Source organism: Zingiber officinale, chromosome 8B (assembly GCF_018446385.1).
Source record: "Zingiber officinale cultivar Zhangliang chromosome 8B, Zo_v1.1, whole genome shotgun sequence".
Lineage (NCBI taxonomy): Eukaryota > Viridiplantae > Streptophyta > Magnoliopsida > Zingiberales > Zingiberaceae > Zingiber > Zingiber officinale.
In genome coordinates this window covers 4647186-4667265 of record NC_056001.1, presented here as the reverse complement: position 1 = coordinate 4667265, position 20080 = coordinate 4647186, and the positions used below count along the sequence as shown (strand labels likewise).

The following is a 20080-nucleotide window of genomic DNA, read 5'->3' as shown; positions in this document are numbered from 1 at the left end:
GCACGAGGGTGAAGGACTACCGGCAGTAGGCAGGACCGGCATCGGAGGCGGCGAAGGTACCATTTGTGTACACCTCTACCTTTGTGGCCGGGCGCAAGGAAGCCCACGCCGGAGGAGGCTTCCGGCAAGAGGAGAGGCAGCGCCTCTGCTCTAGCGGTTGGCGACCAATGAAGGAAGGCGGCGACAGGTCTCTACCGACAGCAACCTAGGTCGAAGAGGAGAGGAGAGGAGCAGCGGTGTCGAGGGCGTGGTCGGCGTGGAGAAGATCAGAGAGAGGAGAGGAGCAACGGCGACTTCGATGGTGGCCCTGATCATGGCATCTAGCGGGGAAGGTAAAGGAGGAGATCGTGAGGAGTCGACAGCCGAAGAGAAACCCCCTCAAGCGTGCCCTAGTGTCGACGGCAGAAGACCCCTCCACGCTTTGGTGTTGGCGGCGGAAAAACCAAAAGCACGAACTGCCCCTTACACGAAGAACCGTGCTCTCCTTAAAAACAAAAGTCCTTATCATGTGAAAAGACCTCTTTGCCCTTCTCTTTTCTCCTATTCCAAATTTAAGCAGAGGGATATATCCGTATCACAAGTCTTCCTCTCAAGTCTAGTCGAAGGAGGCGCGAGTCCGACTGACTAGACCAAGCCCAAAGCAGAATCGCTACTGAACACGAAATCATATCATTGGGCTCGTCTTTTCACATCGAACGAGTAGCTGTGACGATGCCGAGCAAGTGACTCAAGTAGTATCGAGCGAGTGACGAGAAATAGTGCAGTCCAAGGCAACGGAGATAATGTTGATCAGGTAGAAAGACGGGTAATCGAGTCGAGCGCGTGATCGAGAAGATGTCGCTCAGGCAACCGAGAAAATGCTAACCGAGTAATCGAGAGAGCGTCGCCCGAGAGATGGTAGTGATGCCAAGAAATAATACCAAGTCGACAACCGGACTACTGCCGAGCGAACGGCAAAACGTTACGTGAGCGACGAGTAAAATGATAGTAGATCAAGCGACATGTGGGACAATGAGTAGACCGAGCGGTCGAGCGATGCTGAGCGCGCCACCGCGAAGATGTCAACTGGGCGATCTGAAGGATGTCGATCGGGTGGATAGATGTCAGGCAGACGATGCCGAGCGTGCGATAGAGTAGATACAGACCGGGTGATCGGATGGATGGAAATTGAACCCCAAAAAATGTCGACCGGATGACTGTAAGATGTGATCGGGCGATCTCGAAATGTCGACATAGTGACCGTAAAATGCCGACCTGACGACCACCAAGATGTCAACCGAAACAAGCACGCGGCTAAGTGGACGATTGGGCGAAGGATCAAGCGGCCACCAAAGTGTCGACCGAGCGACGAGAAATAGTGCCGAGCGGCAGCCAGGCAAGCTCTCGGCCGAACTCAAGTGAGCGTATAAGCGAATACCGCGTGAGCGACGAAGCATCGCCGGGTAGGAGTGGAGCCCGAAAACTGAGCGGGAGCATAGCTTGTGAAATCGAATGCGCACGGAAACGAAAGTCGTGAGCCGGACAAGTTCAGAGCCCATGAGATATTCTGGTCCGAAACCAGTGGAGATACTCTTGTCCGTGACCATTAGCGATAGCTCGACCCCGAACAAGGGAGATAAAATGCTCTGATATGCTTTGTGATCAGTGAAGACCTCTCGACCCCGAACGAGGGAGATATGAGATTCGATGAGCGGGTCCGAGACCAGTGAAGATCACTCGACCCCGAACAGGGGAGATAGAACATCTGCTATGTGACGATCGCTCGACCTCGAATGGGGGAGGTAGAAGATCCGATGTGATGATCGCTCGACCCCGAACAGGGGAGATAGAACATCTAGTAAGCTGGTGCAAGACTAGCGACAACCGCTTGACCCCAAACGGGGGAGATGAAATATCCGATAAGCTTGTCCGAGACTAGTGGCGACCGCTCGACCTCGAACAGGGAAGATAAGAAATACGATGCGCTAATAAGCTGGTCCGAGACTAGTGATAATCACTCGACCCCGAACTGGAGGTGACGATATGGAATCCGATGCAGTATGGGTCCGAGAGGCAGCATGTCGGCCGAAATATGATGACAGCTCCTGAGCCAGAATACTACAGCAGCTCGTAGGTCAGGACACGGCGCGCAGGCCGAATAATACCAATAACTCATTGTCTCGATGGCCGGCACACAACAATCAAGGCATAACACAAATCATGAAGGTTGTGGGTCGACCGGTGGCTGTCGCTGGAGGTGGCATCGGAGGATGGCAATGCCCGCTAGAAGCGTCGGCGGAGACCGCTAAACTAGACAGCGGCGGTTGGAAGCGGCGCCAAGGATGGCGGCAGCTGGCAAGGGCGACAACACTCACAGGGGTATCGACGCCTGCGGGACCAACATTGGGAGCAGCAATGGTTGTGAGAGCAAAAAGAGTTGAGATCACTGACGGAGAATGGTGTTGCTATGGCAGAGAACCCCTGTGTACGAGGGTGAAGGACTGCCGGCAGTAGGCAGGACCAGCGTCGGAGGCGGTGAAGGTACCATCTGTGTACACCTCTACCTTTGTGGTCGGGCACAAGGAAGCCCATGCCGGAGGAGGCTTCCGGCAAGAGGAGAGCCAGCGCCTCTGTTCCAGCGGTTGGCGACCGATGAAGGAGGGCACGACGAGCCTTCCTCGAGGCGGCGACGGCTCTCTGCCGACGACGACCTGGGTCGAAGAGGAGAGGAGAGGAGAGGAGCGGCGGTGTCGAGGGCGTGGTCAGCATGCAGAAGATCAGAGAGAGGAGAGGAGCGGCGACGACTTCGATGGTGGCCCCGATCATGACATCCAGCAGGGAAGGTAAAGGAGGAGATTGTGAGGAGTCGACAACCGAAGAGAAACCCCCTTGTGCGTGCCCTGGTGTCGACGGCAGAAGACCCCTCCACGCTGTGGTGTTGGCGGCGGAAAAACCAAAAGCACGAACCGCCCCTTACATGAAGAACAGTGCTCTCCTTAAAAACAAAAGCTCTTATCATGTGAAAATACCTCTTTGCCCTTCTCTTTTCTCCAATTCCAAATTTAAGCAGAGGGATATATCCGTATCATATATGGAATGATTTTCATTGTTTTGATTTTCTTGATAGATGTTTTAATTATGTAAAATTATTGACAGAATAGTTTAATATGTGATGATGATTTATTTTGAATATAATTATTATGTTATATTATGATTTTTTCTATGTTGAAAAAAATATTTACCATATTATATTTCTTTTATAAAAGTTCTGTCTATAAATCTTTGTTATTATTTTTATGTTTTAATTATAAAGATAAAATGAAAATTTTGGTGGATTCTTATTACATAATTTAAGATAAATCAAATAATAGTAATAAAAATAATATTGATTCAGCATCTATATATACCAAGTATTATCAATCTAATATTCATTTTTATTATCATTAATCCCTTGAAGTAAAACTTATTACCATTTTTATGGTCGAATGTATACCAGCACTCCTTAATTCTTCCGTATAAGAGTTTTTAATTTATAATAGGATCCAATAAAGAAATATGTTTGGTTGACTTGTCTTATTTAACTTACTTAGCCTTTTGCTAAATCCATTTTCTATATATTTTTAGAAATTCATTTCCTTGATTTGTTAAGATAAAAAAAAAATTATCTCATCGAGTTGTTGATTTTTTTTTATAATTTGTACATCTATCGTGATAAAATTGATTATAATCTTCTCTCATCTTCTTACCTATACTATATTTTAGATCGAGACAGACGACCTACGATCGATAAATTGTATGACGTCGAGTAAGAGACGGTCTATCTACCATTGAATAGAGTGTGGCGAATTGTATGAAGTCGAGCATGGGGCGACTTGCCCATCGCTAGCAGCCGGCACTTAATTTAAATTATAACCTGGATGGTAAAATGAATTAAAAAGAGAATCGTAGTTAATTTTAATCAAATTCTGATCATAATCTAATATATAAATTGTGAAGGGGATCAAAATAAATTAGGGATTGTAAATCAGAGAGAACAATTCTTATGAAAGTCTTTGTTCCAAATCATCTAATTATTCTTTTATTTACATCGATAAATAAAAAATCAATAACATCAGTGTAGACAACCATCTCAATAATATTTTTCCAACACGGTGTAGACAACCATCACACTCCTCACCTGATGCTTCCCGTCCGACCAAATGACCGTCGCCGGCGCCGTAGAGTTCTTTGGGAATGGCCCGCCGGAAACCGACACTGTGAACTGCCTCTTCTCATTCAACTCCGTAAACTCCAACACACTAGGATTCACCACCACGTTAAGTTTGGGATCAGCCGAGACCGTCGCCTTGTACTTGCTGACGCCGCCGATGCTCGAGAACTTCTTCACGGCGAAGGTTTTGTCGTGTTTAACATGCAAGGCCATGGTAGGGTAATTGAGATCCCTCGCCGTTCCATTGGTCCCGTTAGAGCAGGAACCGGCGTCGCCGGTGATGATCAGCATCGCAGTTTTGTTGTAGCCCGAGTTGCATAGCATTTGCACATAGTCACTGGCACCGGCATCGTAGACGAGACCTGGGTCGACTGCCTTCACCGGGTTCAGTAGGCCGGCTCCATACGATAATTCGTCTTGTCCGAACGAAGGATGCATCGGTTTAGCTGTATGTATAAAACATGGACAAAATGATAAATTAAATTTTGATTCCACAAACAGGACAGGGTTGGAGAATATATATATATATATATATATATATATATATAATGTTCAGGTTGAAGACCTGTCGTCATGAGGGCAGACATGATGGCTGCCGGCGATCAGTTTGGGTGGAAGGACTTGACGTAGGCGGCGGCGCCGGTTACGTGCGGGCAAGCCATGGAACTGCCCGAGATTATGTTGAACTCTACGACCCTTGTGTCTTTGGAGTAGCCGGATACTGACGCAACCTTTGACCAAGCGGCCAAAATGTCAATTCCTGGAGCTCTTATATCAGGCTGAAAAAAAAACATCAAAAATTAAAGTTGCGTAACAATTAAAGCCCTTAAAAATTAATGTGTGAAGCTGGTAATTAATTGAACTAATTAAATGACATTGGATTAATGACCTTCAAGATGTCAGGGGTGATGCCGTTGGGGCCTTTCGATGAGAATGAAGCGACCTGGGGAGCCTCGGAGTAAAAAATTTCTTCACTTTTGTGGATGTTAGCCACTGGATTTCTGATCAAGATCATATATGTTTATGGATTAATTAATCAGTAACTAGAATTAATTAATTAATTTCTCTCTAGACTATATAATTAAACAATACTCATGATGGATAAACACTCACTCAGTGTTGTTTATGTAGCGCAAAAGATTGAAGCCATCCACGGAGCTGACTATAATGGCTGGCTTTGGAAATGAGAAGGAAACGTCAAGTTCAAAATCTTGTACATATATCATTCCTTCAATATCAATAAAACTTCCATCATGCGTTGCAGAGAATAATCTTCCCTTTCACCACATCCAAATATTGATCTAGATCATCGCAATTCCTGAACCACAACATACAACAAACAGTTGACTAAGTTAGATAATTGTGTTGACAGTAGCTCCCTGTAATTTAATTTTTTTTTTTTTTCAAATAACAAGTAATAATATGGCCTATGTATATATAATAGATAAACAAGATTACGAACACAAGTTTAATTTTGCATATGGTTAATTAAATTGTATGATTAATTAATTTACTCACCGTAGTGGACACATTGTCTCCCGTGACCACCCTGCCAATTATGTGCCTATCGATGCTGCTCGCCGTCGCCGATATCAACCACGGTGCCACGTTGCCGACCGAGTAATGACCTGGCCCTGAGTTCCCGGCGGCGGTCGACGTTAAAATCCCGTTCGCCATGGCGTGGAACGAACCAATTGCTATCGCATCGTCGAAGTAATCATGGGCATGGTAGGGGTAGCTGATTGACGCGGAGATGATGTCGACGCCATCGGAGATTGCATCGTCAAATCCGGCCAAGATGTCATGCTCGTAGCACAAGAACGACGCGCACACCTTGTACACAGCGAGCTTCGCCGACGGCACGGCCCCCCGAGCAGTGCCCTTCGCGAGGCCGTAGAGGCTGGCCTGGGAGATGCTCCGGCCGGCGGCGATGGAAGATGTGTGCGACCCGTGACCTATGAAGTCGAGCGGAGATGCTTCGTCCGACTGGTAAAGGCCTCCGCCATTATAGTAACGCGCGCCGATAATTTTGCTTAATTATATATTCAATCAACCATAAATTTATATTAGTCGCAACTTTAAACATATATAATAAATTCAGTCAAATAATTATAAATTAACATATATACTTTTACATGTCATGTTTACGCAAGCACCCTTCCATTTCCTTGGCGGAGGTCGCAATCCCTTATCATTGAAAGATTTGGATTCCAGCCAAATTCCAATATCAAACATTCCAATGATGACGTTACTTTCCATTGTGGATTCCTATTAACTATCTGCGTAAAGTTGAGGAAATCCCATGACCTCGTTGTACGAAACTCCATGATTTTACTAGGAAACATTTAAATTATTCCCTTCATTCCTGAAATTCATTTATGTTTATATTATTATTATTTATTTATTTATTATATATCTACTATCATCGTCAAAATAAGAACTATTCAATATACCATTAAATGTTTCAGCCTTTTCAGTCGTAAGTTTAGCAGTAAATTCACTGAAACTCCTCTGATAGCTATACACCAATGACTCACTGGGGGAACTGCATTATAAATTGTTTTAGTCTCAAATTTCAACAAAATATAATTAACTTTTTACAAAATAAGGTACGTATATCAACTTAATTATTACCCTTTTACAAGAATTTGTTTGAGCAAATTGAGATGGAGTTCAGAGGTTGGATACTCTGATGAATGTAGAGCTCCCATATACACAATATAAATCTGCAACATTTATTGATTTAAAATAGATTAAATAACAATTTTTACAAACTAAATTTACAATTGCAATATGATTACCCTTCTTTCTTCATTTGATGAAGCTGATGCGGGCAGAAGAATAAAAGATATGAAAAGTGCAAGAGAAATCAGATAGGATGGTGGACGAACTGTTCCTAAGGATTCTGTACATTTAGTGATAGAAATAATGGAAATTTATAGTGCTCCAGTTTTTAGGGATAAAATTGTTGATGAGTTTATCTTAATAGATGCATGTCAACTAATGAAGTGTTTACTGATTCACGGAGAAGTGTTGCCACGATGATTAGAGGAGTCAAAGATGTATATCTTTGACCTTTCTCGATTAATTATCTTTAGTTATTATAATTTAGAATAACACATTAAGATGGATATATATTAGAGCATTATTTTATATTTCAATTTTAATATATATTTCTATTAATAATCAACTAAACTTATCCTTATGGTACTAGAATTTACAGCAGTACATCACTCTGATTCTACATTGATAATTATTAAAATTTTAAATATTAGGTTTTTATATTCTGGGAAACCTTTTATTTTCTGTGAGTTGATTAAAAATATTACCTTATTGTGTATATTTATTATTGAGTATTACAACAAAATTATACTTTTTAAATGTACAAATGTTGTGCAGTTATTGTTAGGATATAAATAGTATGTATATAAAAGGGTACATCTTACTTAGCTTTTTAAAATTTAAAAAAATGAAATATCTGTTTTTCTAAATGCCACTTCGTCCCCTTGTCAAATTCCTAGTTAAAAATATTTAAGGATCTTATATAATTTAAAAATAATTAAATACATATGATTATATTCAACGGAATAATATTAGTACAATGATGTTTATTTAATACGAATCTAACATCTTTAAATTTTTAAAAAATATTAAAAGTGCAACGATATCCTATTTAATATATTCAATTTTTTTTCAACAGTAGTTTACCATCAATAATCTAAAAGAATGTGATTAAATTCAGATCTAATTAATTTTACATGGACTACTTAAAAAATATCTAAAAATATATGTATTTTTTTTAAAGTTCATTATCATATATTCATTTTCACTTAATCTACCATAATTCATGTGGAAATTTATTTTTCCCAATCATTTCACTCTAATCTACCAAGTATTGTGTAGACTATTTACTTAAAAGAGTCAAAACTTTATATAAATTACGGCCTTTCACCTTTTTTCCACTAAAAATTTCAAAGAATTGGAAAAGTATGTAAATCGAATAATTACAGGTGCAAAATAAATTTGAAGTTGAAGGCGAAGATAAAAATTCTATATCTTTATTTCGTGATATGGGCTATTATGAAAGCCCAATCCATTTACCATCCCACCGGGCCACCGGCTATCGCCTGTTTCTCTTTTATTCTTATCCCTCCCGATCCCAGTTCGCTTCATTTCAAATTTCCGAATCTCTCTCTTTCTCTCACTCTCGCTGTCTCATGGCGGCCAATGGATTCCAGGGCTCTACTCCGGTGAAAACCCCGAACTCAAAGACCCATTCCTCCGCCTCCCGGAGAGCTCTGCCTCCTGCGCAGATGGAATCCTCTGTCTCGAGCGCTGCGTCCTCCGATTTCAGGACCCGCTTTGAGGCCTACAACCGCCTGCAAGCAGCCGCCGTCGCCTTCGGCGAGAAGCTTCCCATTCCCGAGATCGTCGCCCTCGGCGGTCAATCTGATGGCAAAAGCTCACTTCTTGAAGCCCTCCTCGGGTTCCGGTTCAACGTGCGGGAGGTGGAGATGGGCACCCGGAGACCCCTCGTACTCCAGATGGTCCACGATCCGTCCGCCCTCGAACCTCGATGCAGATTTCAGGTGTAAATACCTGGAGTATTAGATTTCTTTTTACGTTTCTCTCAATTTTTAGGGTTTATCTCCTTTATATTTCATAGCCTGTAAATTGTCCAGAGGTTTCTGCATCGTGTGACAAAAATTGTCTTTTTTATTATTATTTTTATTTTTATCAAGATTTCGCCTTTCTTTATTTGGTAATATAGGTTTGATGAATGGTATGCTCATTGCCGGACTTTTATAACAACAGGAAGAAGACTCAGAAGAGTATGGAGCCCCAATTGTTTTGGCTCCTTCAATAGCTGATGTTATAAGATCAAGAACAGAAACGCATCTAAGAAAGGTTCAGGCTGCTGTTTCCTCTAAACCTATTGTGATGCGAGCTGAATATGCCTATTGTCCTAATCTCACCATTATCGACACCCCTGGCTTTGTCCTGAAGGTGATTTATTTATTTCAGCAAACTTGCTAAAGAAATAAAATTAAGCTTCCATTTTTTCTCATTCATTGCGTCTTAAACTTCTCTCTTATAGGCAAAGAAAGGAGAACCAGAGAGCACTCCTAGTGAGATTTTGTCAATGGTGAAGTCGTTAGCAAGCCCACCTCATCGCCTTCTCCTGTTCCTTCAGCAGAGCAGTGTGGAATGGTGTTCTTCCCTATGGTTGGATGCAGTCCGTGAGATTGATCCAAACTTTAAACGAACACTTATAGTCATTTCTAAGTTTGATAATCGCTTGAAGGTGTCAGAATCTCCCCCATTTAATTGTTGATAATTCTGTTTAACTTCATTACATTATTTTTTTTGTTTTAATGTGTGCCTTTAGGAATTTACTGAACGATGGGAAGTAGATAACTATCTAAGTGCAAGTGGATACCTTGGCGAAAATGTTCACCCTTTTTTTGTGGCTCTGCCCAAGGATCGTGGAACTGTTACAAATGAGGAATTCCGTAGACAGATTTCTCAGGTAGATGCGGAAGTACATCGCCATTTGCGTGATAATGTTAAGGGAGGATTTAATGAGGAAAAGTTTGGACCATATGTTGGATTTAGTCGTCTACGTGAATTCTTAGAAACTGAACTTCAAAATCGCTACAAGGAAGCGGCTCCGGCTACACTTGCGCAATTAGAACAGCGTTGTAACGAAGTGTCCATTGAATTAGTCAGGATAGAATCCAAGTTACAGGCAACCTCTGATGTTACCCAACTTAGGCATTCAGCTATGTTGTATGTAGCTTCTATCTGCAGTCATATGGTACAGATGTATTTGAATCTCCATTATTGAGTTCATTTCTTCTTCACGTTGTACTTATTTTTGTACATCAGATGATAGTTCTGCATTCTTTTAGGTGACCTTAATTGAAGGAGCAGCGGATCCAGCTCCTGAGCAATGGGGTAAAACCACTGGTGAAGAGCGGTCAGAGAGTGGTAACGCAAGCTGGCCTGGAGTCACTGTGGCCCTAAAGCCTCCAAATCACACCCTTAGACTTTATGGAGGAGCAGCGTTTGAGAGAGTAATGCATGAATTCAGATGTGCTACATATTCTATTGAGTGCCCACAAGTTTCTAGAGAGAAAGTAAAACTAAATTTACAGTTGCTGGTTCTCTGACTTTTGAGTAAATTTGAATTGTTGCAAGCTTATTGTTAAGTTATTTCAACAATGCCCTTGGCACTCAGGTTGCAAATATACTGCTTGCTTATGCTGGAAGAGGAGGGGGTGGAGGTTTATCTGAGGCAGCTGCTGAAATAGCACGTGCTGCTGCACGAGCTTGGCTTGCTCCTCTTCTGGATACAGCATGTGAACGCCTTTCATTTGTTCTTAAAAGCCTTTTTGACCTTGCTTTGGTGCGCAACCGAAGTCATGACTCTGAGTGTAAGTTGCTAACTGGTCATTTTGTTGTGTTAGAATCCTTTTTCACTGTTTGGGTAATATTTACTTTATGTATGTGAGGTTCATTTAATGCCTGGATTCATAAGAAGGAAACTTTGGGGATAGAAGATCTTGAATAAGTTTTTTTTTTCAAGTAATATATTGTTTCTCAAATTATGAGTAGCTGTTTTCTCTTACAACTTGCTCCTTAAGATTGCAAACATCTTTCTCTTAAATTTCTTTGAATAAAGTTCTCTAGTTAATTACATGCTTAACTCCAATAAAAAGTTATATATGTAACAATATGAATTGTGAAAGTAAATGCATACTCTCTTTAGCACTTGATTGTTACTTAGCTGACAGCTGATTATAGTAAGCCGCACAGAAAACATAAACCCCCTTGGAGTGTACATTACTTTTTCGTGAAGTTGAGTAACATTTCACATGTTTCCAACAAGTCACTGATGTGGGGTATATCATTTTCTAGTATTGGTGGTATTCTGTCTTTGGTATTCTGCATTTCCATGCACTAAACTATGTAAGTAAACAAAATTCTTTAGAATCTGTCAAATTTTTTATGTTGTTGCTGTTGCCTCATTTCAGAAATGAATGTTTTGCACCTCAATGCTCATTTGAATAGTCTTATTCAGAAATACTTGATACTTTGTGTATGAACTTGTCCATTGTATCCTTCAGTTCAGATAATCATCATGGTCGTCATCATTGTCATCAAACTATGTTTGTTGTAGTTATTTGGGTTTGTCTAGATGCGATATAATACTAAAAATTTATCTTGGTCTTGACTTACAGTAATTATTTTGTTTTCGTGACACTATTTTTATAAGTGTTTTTTATCCTACTAATCTATTCATATCGGTTCAGACCGGAAGAAAAATGGTGATATGGATGGGTACATTGGATTTCATGCTGCTCTAAGGCGTTCTTACAACAACTTCATCCATGATCTATCCAAGCAATGCAAACAAATAGTGCAACACCATCTCAATTCAGTGACTAGCCCCTACTCCCAAGTCTGCTATGAGAATGATCTTGTAGCTGATGCCGGGAGATATAGTCAGCTTCCTGCCGCTTCATTTTTCCCCGAACTGTCAGACAGTGCAACAGATGAAGTTGGTGCTGATCAAGAGAATGTAGCGCCTAAAGATCAACAACACTCAACGCCTGGTAAAGTAACTGAAACAACAAAGGATGTGCTTAGAGAAAGCCAATTGACAGTTCCCGAAACACCTTCACCTGATCAGCCAAGTGATGATTTCGGGATCAAGAAGAAGGAAATTGGGAACCTAATGGATGTCGGAGGGAGGAAACGGCAAGCAAGACTTGCTGGTGGAAGAAATGTAGATGCTAACAGATACCAAAACAACAGCATATTGTTTGGGGCAGGTACTATGGGCTCAAAAGCTGGATCTTCGTATGCCGAGATCTGTTCCATGTCAGCTCAACATTTCGCTAGGATTCGCCAAGTTCTGATCGAGAGAAATGTCCTCTCGGCCTTGAGTGCTGGATTCTTAACTCCCTGGTATGCTTCCTATGCCTCCACTTTCTCTTCCAGTGCTGTTGGATGTTTGTTAACTTGTAAGATATTCTGTTCAATGCTGCAGTAGAGAAAGACTGTTTGTTGCTCTCGGCCTCGAACTATTTGCCGTAAACGATGAAAAGTTCATGGACATGTTCGTGGCACCTGGTGCTGTCGACATTCTTCAAAATGAAAGGCAGTCACTTAACAAGCGCCAAAAGATCCTACAGTCTTGCCTCAATGAGTTCAAGAACATTACTCGGACCCTATAATGCATCTCTTGCAGATGATGTCTATACTTTGGGCGATCTCAAAGGCTTCATCGATGAAAAAAATAAAGATTTGACCGAAGATTGTGTTAGAGTTGGTTCACGAAATGAATCTTTCAATTTCTTTATGAAAGGTATTTGAGTTTCATGGGAATTTCCTAGTCATCATCTGTAACGAGATATTGAACGCGTTCAGAGTTGTATTTATTTTTATCACATTTTCACGGAGTTTACGTGTTGAGTGGCCGAATTTTCCATGGATTGGTTCCAGATCTGGGGCAAATAGAATAATTCAACTTAATCTAGATCTTACTAGTTACTTGACCTACGATTTTTATAACTTACACTCTCCACCTGTCATCCGAAAAGACGTCGTCTTTAAAAGTTGTCGCTGACTTTATTTTTTAGGCTTTTCCTAGGCATATGGGCTAAGGTCTATTAAATCCTGTTTTGACGTTGGGTTATCCTCTTTTAGGCACTTGAAATATTGATATTGCTGTATATCAGCAAAGTTCTATCTAGTGATATAGTTGTATTTTAGTAAAATTCCATCTAGTAGCCTTTATTCATTATCGGACGTTTGGACTACCTCGAGTATCTGGATGTTGATGTGTGCCGATCAGTTGGAGCACGCCTACTCACGAAAACAAGTGGCAGGATCATACAAGTGCCTGGACTCACTTCGAATACTTTGACCTCCAGGCGCCAGATCTCTTTTCGAGTGCCTGGATTTTTTTTTTTTTCATTTAGATTCTAGCTTCAATGTCCTACCTCACAGGATTAGCAAAACTTGCATAATATGAAAAATAAATAGTTTGACAGTTACATAACTATCCAGTCCTAATTATAGATTTTGTTGAAATTCTAAATCAGATCGACGTGTATAATTTCCTCAATAAGAAACACGTCTCACTATATCTTTCTTCCTGTTACTTACATGACCTTACCTGTCAAACATATGGTACTCCGGACATATTTAACCTTTTTTTAATCATGCTTAGTGTCTGATCAACCTAATAAACTAAGACTTTCTTACAACACTAAGTTAGCACAATATATATAAACTATTAAAACAAATCAACAGTTGCAGCTTTCAAGATCCGTTGATCCAATCGATTGCATGCAGTCGATCGGAAATTATTTGATCATATATGCTTGGAGTTTACTCTTTCAAGACTTCTCATTACTCAGGGTTACCTCATCGTAGGATTTTTTACTACCCAGCTTCACTCACTAGGACCTAGCTTCACTTATTAAAACTTCCACTGTCTGACTTTACTTACAAGGATTTCCACCATCTAATTTTACTCACTAGGACCTAGCTTCACTAACTAGGATTTCTATTACCTGACTTCACGACTTCTACCATGTAGCTTCACTCACTAGAGCTTAGCTTCACTAATTAGATTTTTTCTTTGCCTAACCTCCAGTTAAGACTGGTCACCTAGTAAACTTCTCACCTGTCTGATCTCTAGTTATGACTTATTCTTACTAGTTTATCTAGTCCTAGACTTCCTTCTTATAAACATTAAGTTCTGATTGGGTAATACCTTTGGTCAAATTGACCCATCTTAGATATATTGTTAAACATTAAAATTCTAGAGATTGATTACACCAACAGGAATCTCCGACGGTGCCACCTCCTCACAAGTTCATCGAAATTCTATCTCTCACATAGCTTCCAAATAGGATCAATCACATTTCCAGAGTTTACGTGGATTGGTAGCAGATTTGGAGCAAATAGAATAATTTTCTTTAAAAAAAAAATTAAAAATAGATGCAATCGAATAAGCTAAGTTTAGTTATGTTCAAGTTAATTAATTTAGTTATCTATCGAACTTATTCAAACTTTTTAGCTCAAATTAAGCTCGAGTTTTATCAAAATTAACAGGCCATTCCTTTTGTTCTAACAGAGGTTATTCAATTGCTCCTTCTGATAACATGCTTGAAAACTCAACTCAATCTAGATCCTACTTCAGCTATGCTTCTATAACTTACACACTCCACCTAAACTTCAAAATATTCTATCCTCCGTGACATTCTAACATTGAGTTTCAGCAGCACCAGAAATTCACTAAGATGCTGCATTATTGGGATGATGACGCACTATCGCACCAGAAGACATTTTCGATCCACTGGCAGAGCAGTAGTTCTATCTACACTGGTTTCGTGAAAACATTCTCGATCGAACAGTTCTGTCGAAAAGCGAAGCTATCCTCTCGGAGCCATTCCCAGGCACAAGTCTCGTGACATCGCCTACTTTCGAGCATGGAGGATCGCCTCGACACCATCCACCGGGGACAAAGTCTCCTTTGCCTCTGCCAAGGAGCTCCGCGTCGATTTTGTCCAGCACGGGATCGTTACGCTTGAACTTGCGGCCGAAGAGGGCATTGCTCCCGACCATCTTCGGGAAGTCATCCACGGTGAGGTCGTGAGGGTGCTGCTTGGGAGGCCTGTCCCAGGAGATGTAGTGGAGGTCATGGTTAGCGACGGTGCGAGCGAACTGAGGCGAGTTGCAGATTACTGTCTGGAAGTATCCCTCCGGCGAGGAGACAAAGTTGGTGTAGTACATGAGCAGGATTCTTGGCAGGTTGTCCCATCCCCACACGCAGAACTCAGCAAACTCTCGGGTGATCGCAACCCACGCAGACCCTGTTAAGAAGAAGGTTGGAGGAACATCTTCCTTAAAACGAAGAAAAAAATCACGCACAGTAAACTTTGTACCTGTGAACAATTTGAATGCGGATGGCAACCCTCTCTCGGGTGTAACCCAGAAGATATCCGATTTGTTAACGGAATACAGTCCTGGATCGACTATCAGAGGCCTTGCTCTCTTCAGCCTGCAAACACAAGGACCAGAGTCGAAGCCAATTTATATGATACGAAGATAAGTTTATACTAACTCTTTCCACCCCAATCTGCTTGTATGCTCCATGAAGCTTATGTTCCTCGGCAGAGATGAAAAGGCATGTAATATATCTACAGGTAAGAACGAAATCCCAATCAGAGACCAGAGATGATAAAGAACATGAACAAGTATCTTTGATCCGGTCTGACATCATTTTTATGATTTGTTTTTAATGATTCTACAGGAATAGCTTGGTTTTAAAGGATTTGTAAGCATGAAGAGACTCACCGTCTTGTGTAGCAAGGGGGTAATCCGATGCGCTGAGATTGATGAACCAATCCCAGTTCTTCCCCATCTTGAGCAATATGGCGCAAGCGTGGAGCGTGTTGGCCACCATCGTCGGGCCTCTGTAAGTGACCATGTTGGCTTTCTCGATCACGCGCACGTTGCCGACGGCCGCAAAGACGGCGTCCCCCGCGACGCGCGCGGAGAGCTCGCGCCGCTCCCCCACCGGCGACTCCAGATCGAGGTGCACGACGTAGAGGTTGCGGGGATGGTACATCGCCCGCAGCGCGCGCCAGAGGCGGTCCAGGTCGCCCTTCGACCCGGATATCAGGTAGGCGAGTCGAGGAAGCGCCGGGGACGGGGGAGGATCCGCCGCGGGTGCGGCGCGGACGACGACGAACATGGTGCGGAAGGAGGAGATGATGCTGATGTTGGAGGAGATGATGGCGACGGCGAGGAGGGCCGCGATGAGAAACAGCGGCCACGCCCATCGCTTCTCCATCGGAAATTGGCCTTTTGCCCTCGTTAACTCCATCGAATCCGCAGAAATTAAATGCGATCTCCGGGCGCTTCTAAATCAGTGATCTTTCGATTCGACGAGCGTTTCTCACCCAAAGGATTAAGGAAAAGAAAGAGAAGAAAAAAACGCGAGCGGATTCGCGAGGATCACAAATCGTGCGGCGATCGCACTCTGGAAGAACTGACGATGAATTCGTGAGAATTAGAACATGGAAATCGAAATGAGAAATCGAAATAACGCAAGATGAAGAGGATTAAACTGGATCCTTCTTTTTCTCAAACATACCGGATTCATGAAAGAGAATAGATTAAATAAAATAAAAAGGAATTATTTCAGTTGACTTGATGATAAGATTCAAGAAAGTTTATATGTCAGGTGAGACTCAACTGCAATTGCCCCACTAACGTGAATTTTCTAATTTTGAATATCGAAAAAAAAAATTACTTGGACGTGCGAAATCAAAAGTTATTTGAATATTTAGTATTTATCTTCAATATAATCAATAAAGATACTTTGGGAGTGGAAACGCACGGAAGCCGGTGGGCATTTGAGGAATTTTAAATTGCCCAGAATTCAATCTTTTTTATTATTTTGACAGATAAAACATAGACTTAGAGGACAGTTAATTACTTTTATAATAGCTATGATATTTAATAAAGATAAATAAAATGTTTTCTTCCGAAAGAATCGTTCTATTTAATTCATGTGGTATATATCCGATTATATTGCAAACATATAAATAGTGAAGAAGGCTCCCACCCAAGAGAGGAAAGTAGATAAAATGAGAAGGGGATGTTGAATCAAAATTAGTAAATGTTGTGAGATTATAAATAATAAATTTCTAATTCAAATCATATAACTACTTTAAAGTTAATTACTATTTATATATAATTTAATTAATATAGTTAACCTTATTTGATAGGTGTCTAAGTTAATATTTTTTAGATTTTGTTTTTTTGTCGTACTTTATCTGTGTAATATAATATATGAATACGTATAAATTAGTATTTCAGACTCAAAAATTAGACTTGATATAGACTCATACTGTAGTGCAACCAGGGGCGTAGTCAGAATTTTCGATTAGGAGAGGCAATTTTTAAAAATTCATGAAACGAGAAAGGAATAACTTACAATTCTTGGAAGATCATTGCTTTTGAGAAAAATAGAGAGGAAGAAGTAAAAAAGAAGAACTTTACTTTCTTCGTTAATAACCTTGCCTAGTGATCCTGTCCAAATCGTTGAGTCAACGGACGCTGGGCACGTGGTGCTCTCCTTGTCGCTGACGTAGATCTTCGGCCGGTCGGACGGCGCTCCGGCGAACCTGCAAAGAAGTCGGGCCGGGAAGGGGTTCCCGGCGACGACCCTCCGACGCTCAAGTCAGGCAAGTGGACAACAAAGAAATGGCTCCAAATCTCCGAGAATGCGTACCTCCGGCGAAGGGTGAGGACCCTTTATATAGAGCTGTGAAGAGGCTCGTGCACACATACCGAGGTGCATACGTGTCCTCTGTCCATACCTCGGTATGGGCTTATCAGAAGAGCTTACCTGACACCATACTGCTACAGTCCGAGCACATCTATGATGGGACAGCGGGATCCTCTGTTGTAAGATCTTGCGTATGGCCTGGTCGTTGAACATACCCGCTGTCAGGAGATGTTCCCCCGATGTTTCCTTTGCCCTTGTCTCTTCTATTCCCGCGCCGAGCGGCCAGCCTGGCCGCTCAGCAGGCATAGGTCTGATCGGCCGTAGGTATCGGTCCGACCGGGTGCTCGACTGAGAGTGTTCCACAGCAACGATGCTTTATGCTTCGGCCGAGCGGGCTATCCGCTCGGCCAGGTGACCCTTTTCACTATGAGCGTCGGAAACCCGCCCATGGTCGGGTTGTCTTCTGTCCGGCCCGGGAAGCTCCTGGCCGAATGTCAGGTCGGCTCGGCATCCTTCCGTTCGGCCCGGCATCCTTCCGTTCGGCCCGGCATGCTTCCGTTCGGCGCGAACTTGGGGTTGACCTCCACGTGTCTTTGACCCTCCGCCCATGAGGGTCCGCTCGGCCATATGCCTCTGTTCAACGAGCGTCGGAACCCCTAGTCCCGTCGGGTCGTCTTTGGTTCAGCTGTGACCCCGTTCGGCCGACCGGTCTCCGCTTCTCCGGTTGGACGTCGGATACTTTGACCTCCCCGTGGCGTTGACTTCCCTAAAAAGGGGGGCCCCCGTTCTTACCACCGGATCACCTAGTTTCGGCGAGCTCGATAATAACACAAAGAGAGCAAGGTAAGACAAAACATGACTATTTTGTTGTGCCACTAAAATCCTAAAAAATACCAGAAGAGGAAGAAGATAAGGGGATTGATGGCTGTTTGATCTTGTTGTTAGAAGACGGCAGCAACTGGTGTTGTATTTCTTGTTTGCTGGAGAAGAGAAAGGAGAAGAAAAAAGCTCGTGTGCTCTAGAAGAAGAGAGGAAAAAATTGTAGGTTTACTAACGTTGGAGAAGAGAACAGCAACTGGTGTTGTATTTCTTGTTTGCTGGAGAAGAGAAAGGAGAAGAAAAAAGCTCGTGTGCTCTAGAAGAAGAGAGGAAAAAATTGTAGGTTTACTAACGTTGGAGAAGAGAAGCAGAAGATGCAAATGAGGAAGAAGAGGAAGAAAAAAAATAAAAGAGAGGAATGGGTGAAGTGTTGACATACGGTACGTTAGGATGTAACATGTGGCAAAAGGCGATTCGCTCGCCCCCAGCGCCCCCGCCAACCCGTCCCTAGGTCAACACGGAGAAGGTAAATCACGGGTGACTACTAGCCATTAATGCAAATGGCCAAGACATGGGGGAGTTATGCTCGGTTACGCCGAGTTTTGACCCCAAGACCTCATGTGGCAACACCCCATGTCTTAACCATCGCACCGCCCCGAGGGGACACATTGGGATGTAACATGCGTAGAGAGAAGAGGGAGAGAAAAAAATGAAAGGTTTCATCAAAAATATCCTAATTCTTTTTAAATCGTTTGAACTCATTTAAACATTAAACTTGGTTCGGTCATAATTCAACTTCAAATAATTCCAATTAGAACTAACATAATTCTTATCTCCATATCTACCCGTTGAATTTAGTTCAAACTCGATTCAATTTTAATTTAGTTTTCTTACTTTATGGCCTACTATTTATTTCAGCTATTTATTATTATATATTTTATTTTTAAAATTCAATATTTAACATTTCAAAACGTGATATTTCCTCATAGAAATGGTACTAATGGATAACTTAGATCATGAACTTTCAAAATATAAGATCAATTTCTGTTTTAGACATTGAATGGTGAATGACGATAAGGACTTCCAAATATATATATATATATATATATATATATATATATATATATATATATATATATATATATATATTCTTATTTTTTAATAAAATGTGAGAGGGGGCGGTCGCACCCCCTCTCCTTAAGGTGGCTACGCCCCTGAGTGCAACGCAAGAGCAACTCTCCCTCGTAAAAAAATAATTTAATTTATTAGATCAAATATTAAACTAAGAACAGAAACTACACTTGATTTTAATCAAAAAGTCGAGAAAAGTATACTTTCTAACGTCACCGACCCAAGGTATTTATAGACACTTCTTCAATTGTGGTATTGTCAATCCTAAGATGTGAGACTAAATAGAACTATTATAATGCATATTTTTTATATAAAATAACCAGAAAAAATTACTAATAAGTTTTAAAATTATTTGTAGTACGAGAAGAAAAAAAAAGATATTAACATATTTTATATATATATATATATGATATCCTGTGCAACTTACTTTGCACAACCGTGGGCGACATCCAACGTGGATGCTTTGACGTGACTAAGAATATTTTTTTTATTTTCCTCTCTTATCTGCATGCAATTCACTTTTCTTTTCTGCATACAAGGTGATGTTGGTATTTAAATATCAGCACCAACATTGATATTAATCTTTAAATTCCAACACCAATACTGGTTTGAAACCAGCACCA

The 20080-nt window shown here is 41.5% G+C and overlaps 4 protein-coding genes and 1 pseudogene across 4 annotated transcripts; 1 reads left to right on the top strand and 4 right to left on the bottom strand.

The window, feature by feature from the left end:
- Positions 1-4108: 4108 nt before the first annotated feature.
- Positions 4109-4627, bottom strand: LOC122015698 (cucumisin). The gene has a single exon (XM_042572712.1). It carries the CDS (start codon positions 4625-4627, stop codon positions 4109-4111), a length of 519 nt encoding a protein of 172 aa, XP_042428646.1.
- A 164-nt stretch (positions 4628-4791) lies between these two features.
- LOC122015697 (subtilisin-like protease SBT4.8) lies at positions 4792-6516 on the bottom strand. The gene is made up of 5 exons (XM_042572711.1): positions 6338-6516; positions 5708-6221; positions 5303-5466; positions 5079-5190; positions 4792-4968 (listed from the first exon to the last, which is right to left on the bottom strand). Exons 1-5 carry the CDS (start codon positions 6514-6516, stop codon positions 4792-4794), a joined length of 1146 nt encoding a protein of 381 aa, XP_042428645.1.
- Positions 6517-8366: 1850 nt separating this feature from the next.
- On the top strand, positions 8367-12670 carry LOC122014314 (dynamin-related protein 5A-like). The gene is made up of 8 exons (XM_042570510.1): positions 8367-8778; positions 9005-9196; positions 9288-9494; positions 9579-10007; positions 10102-10329; positions 10431-10626; positions 11506-12163; positions 12246-12670. The coding sequence occupies exons 1-8, from the start codon at positions 8407-8409 to the stop codon at positions 12430-12432; spliced, it is 2469 nt and encodes an 822-aa protein (XP_042426444.1). The 5' UTR covers positions 8367-8406; the 3' UTR covers positions 12433-12670.
- Positions 12671-14328: 1658 nt separating this feature from the next.
- LOC122016629 (beta-glucuronosyltransferase GlcAT14B-like) lies at positions 14329-16430 on the bottom strand. The gene is made up of 4 exons (XM_042574002.1): positions 15566-16430; positions 15333-15408; positions 15154-15269; positions 14329-15081 (listed from the first exon to the last, which is right to left on the bottom strand). Exons 1-4 carry the CDS (start codon positions 16095-16097, stop codon positions 14582-14584), a joined length of 1224 nt encoding a protein of 407 aa, XP_042429936.1. The 5' UTR covers positions 16098-16430; the 3' UTR covers positions 14329-14581.
- A 3065-nt stretch (positions 16431-19495) lies between these two features.
- On the bottom strand, positions 19496-19658 carry LOC122018188 (annotated as a pseudogene).
- Positions 19659-20080: the final 422 nt, after the last annotated feature.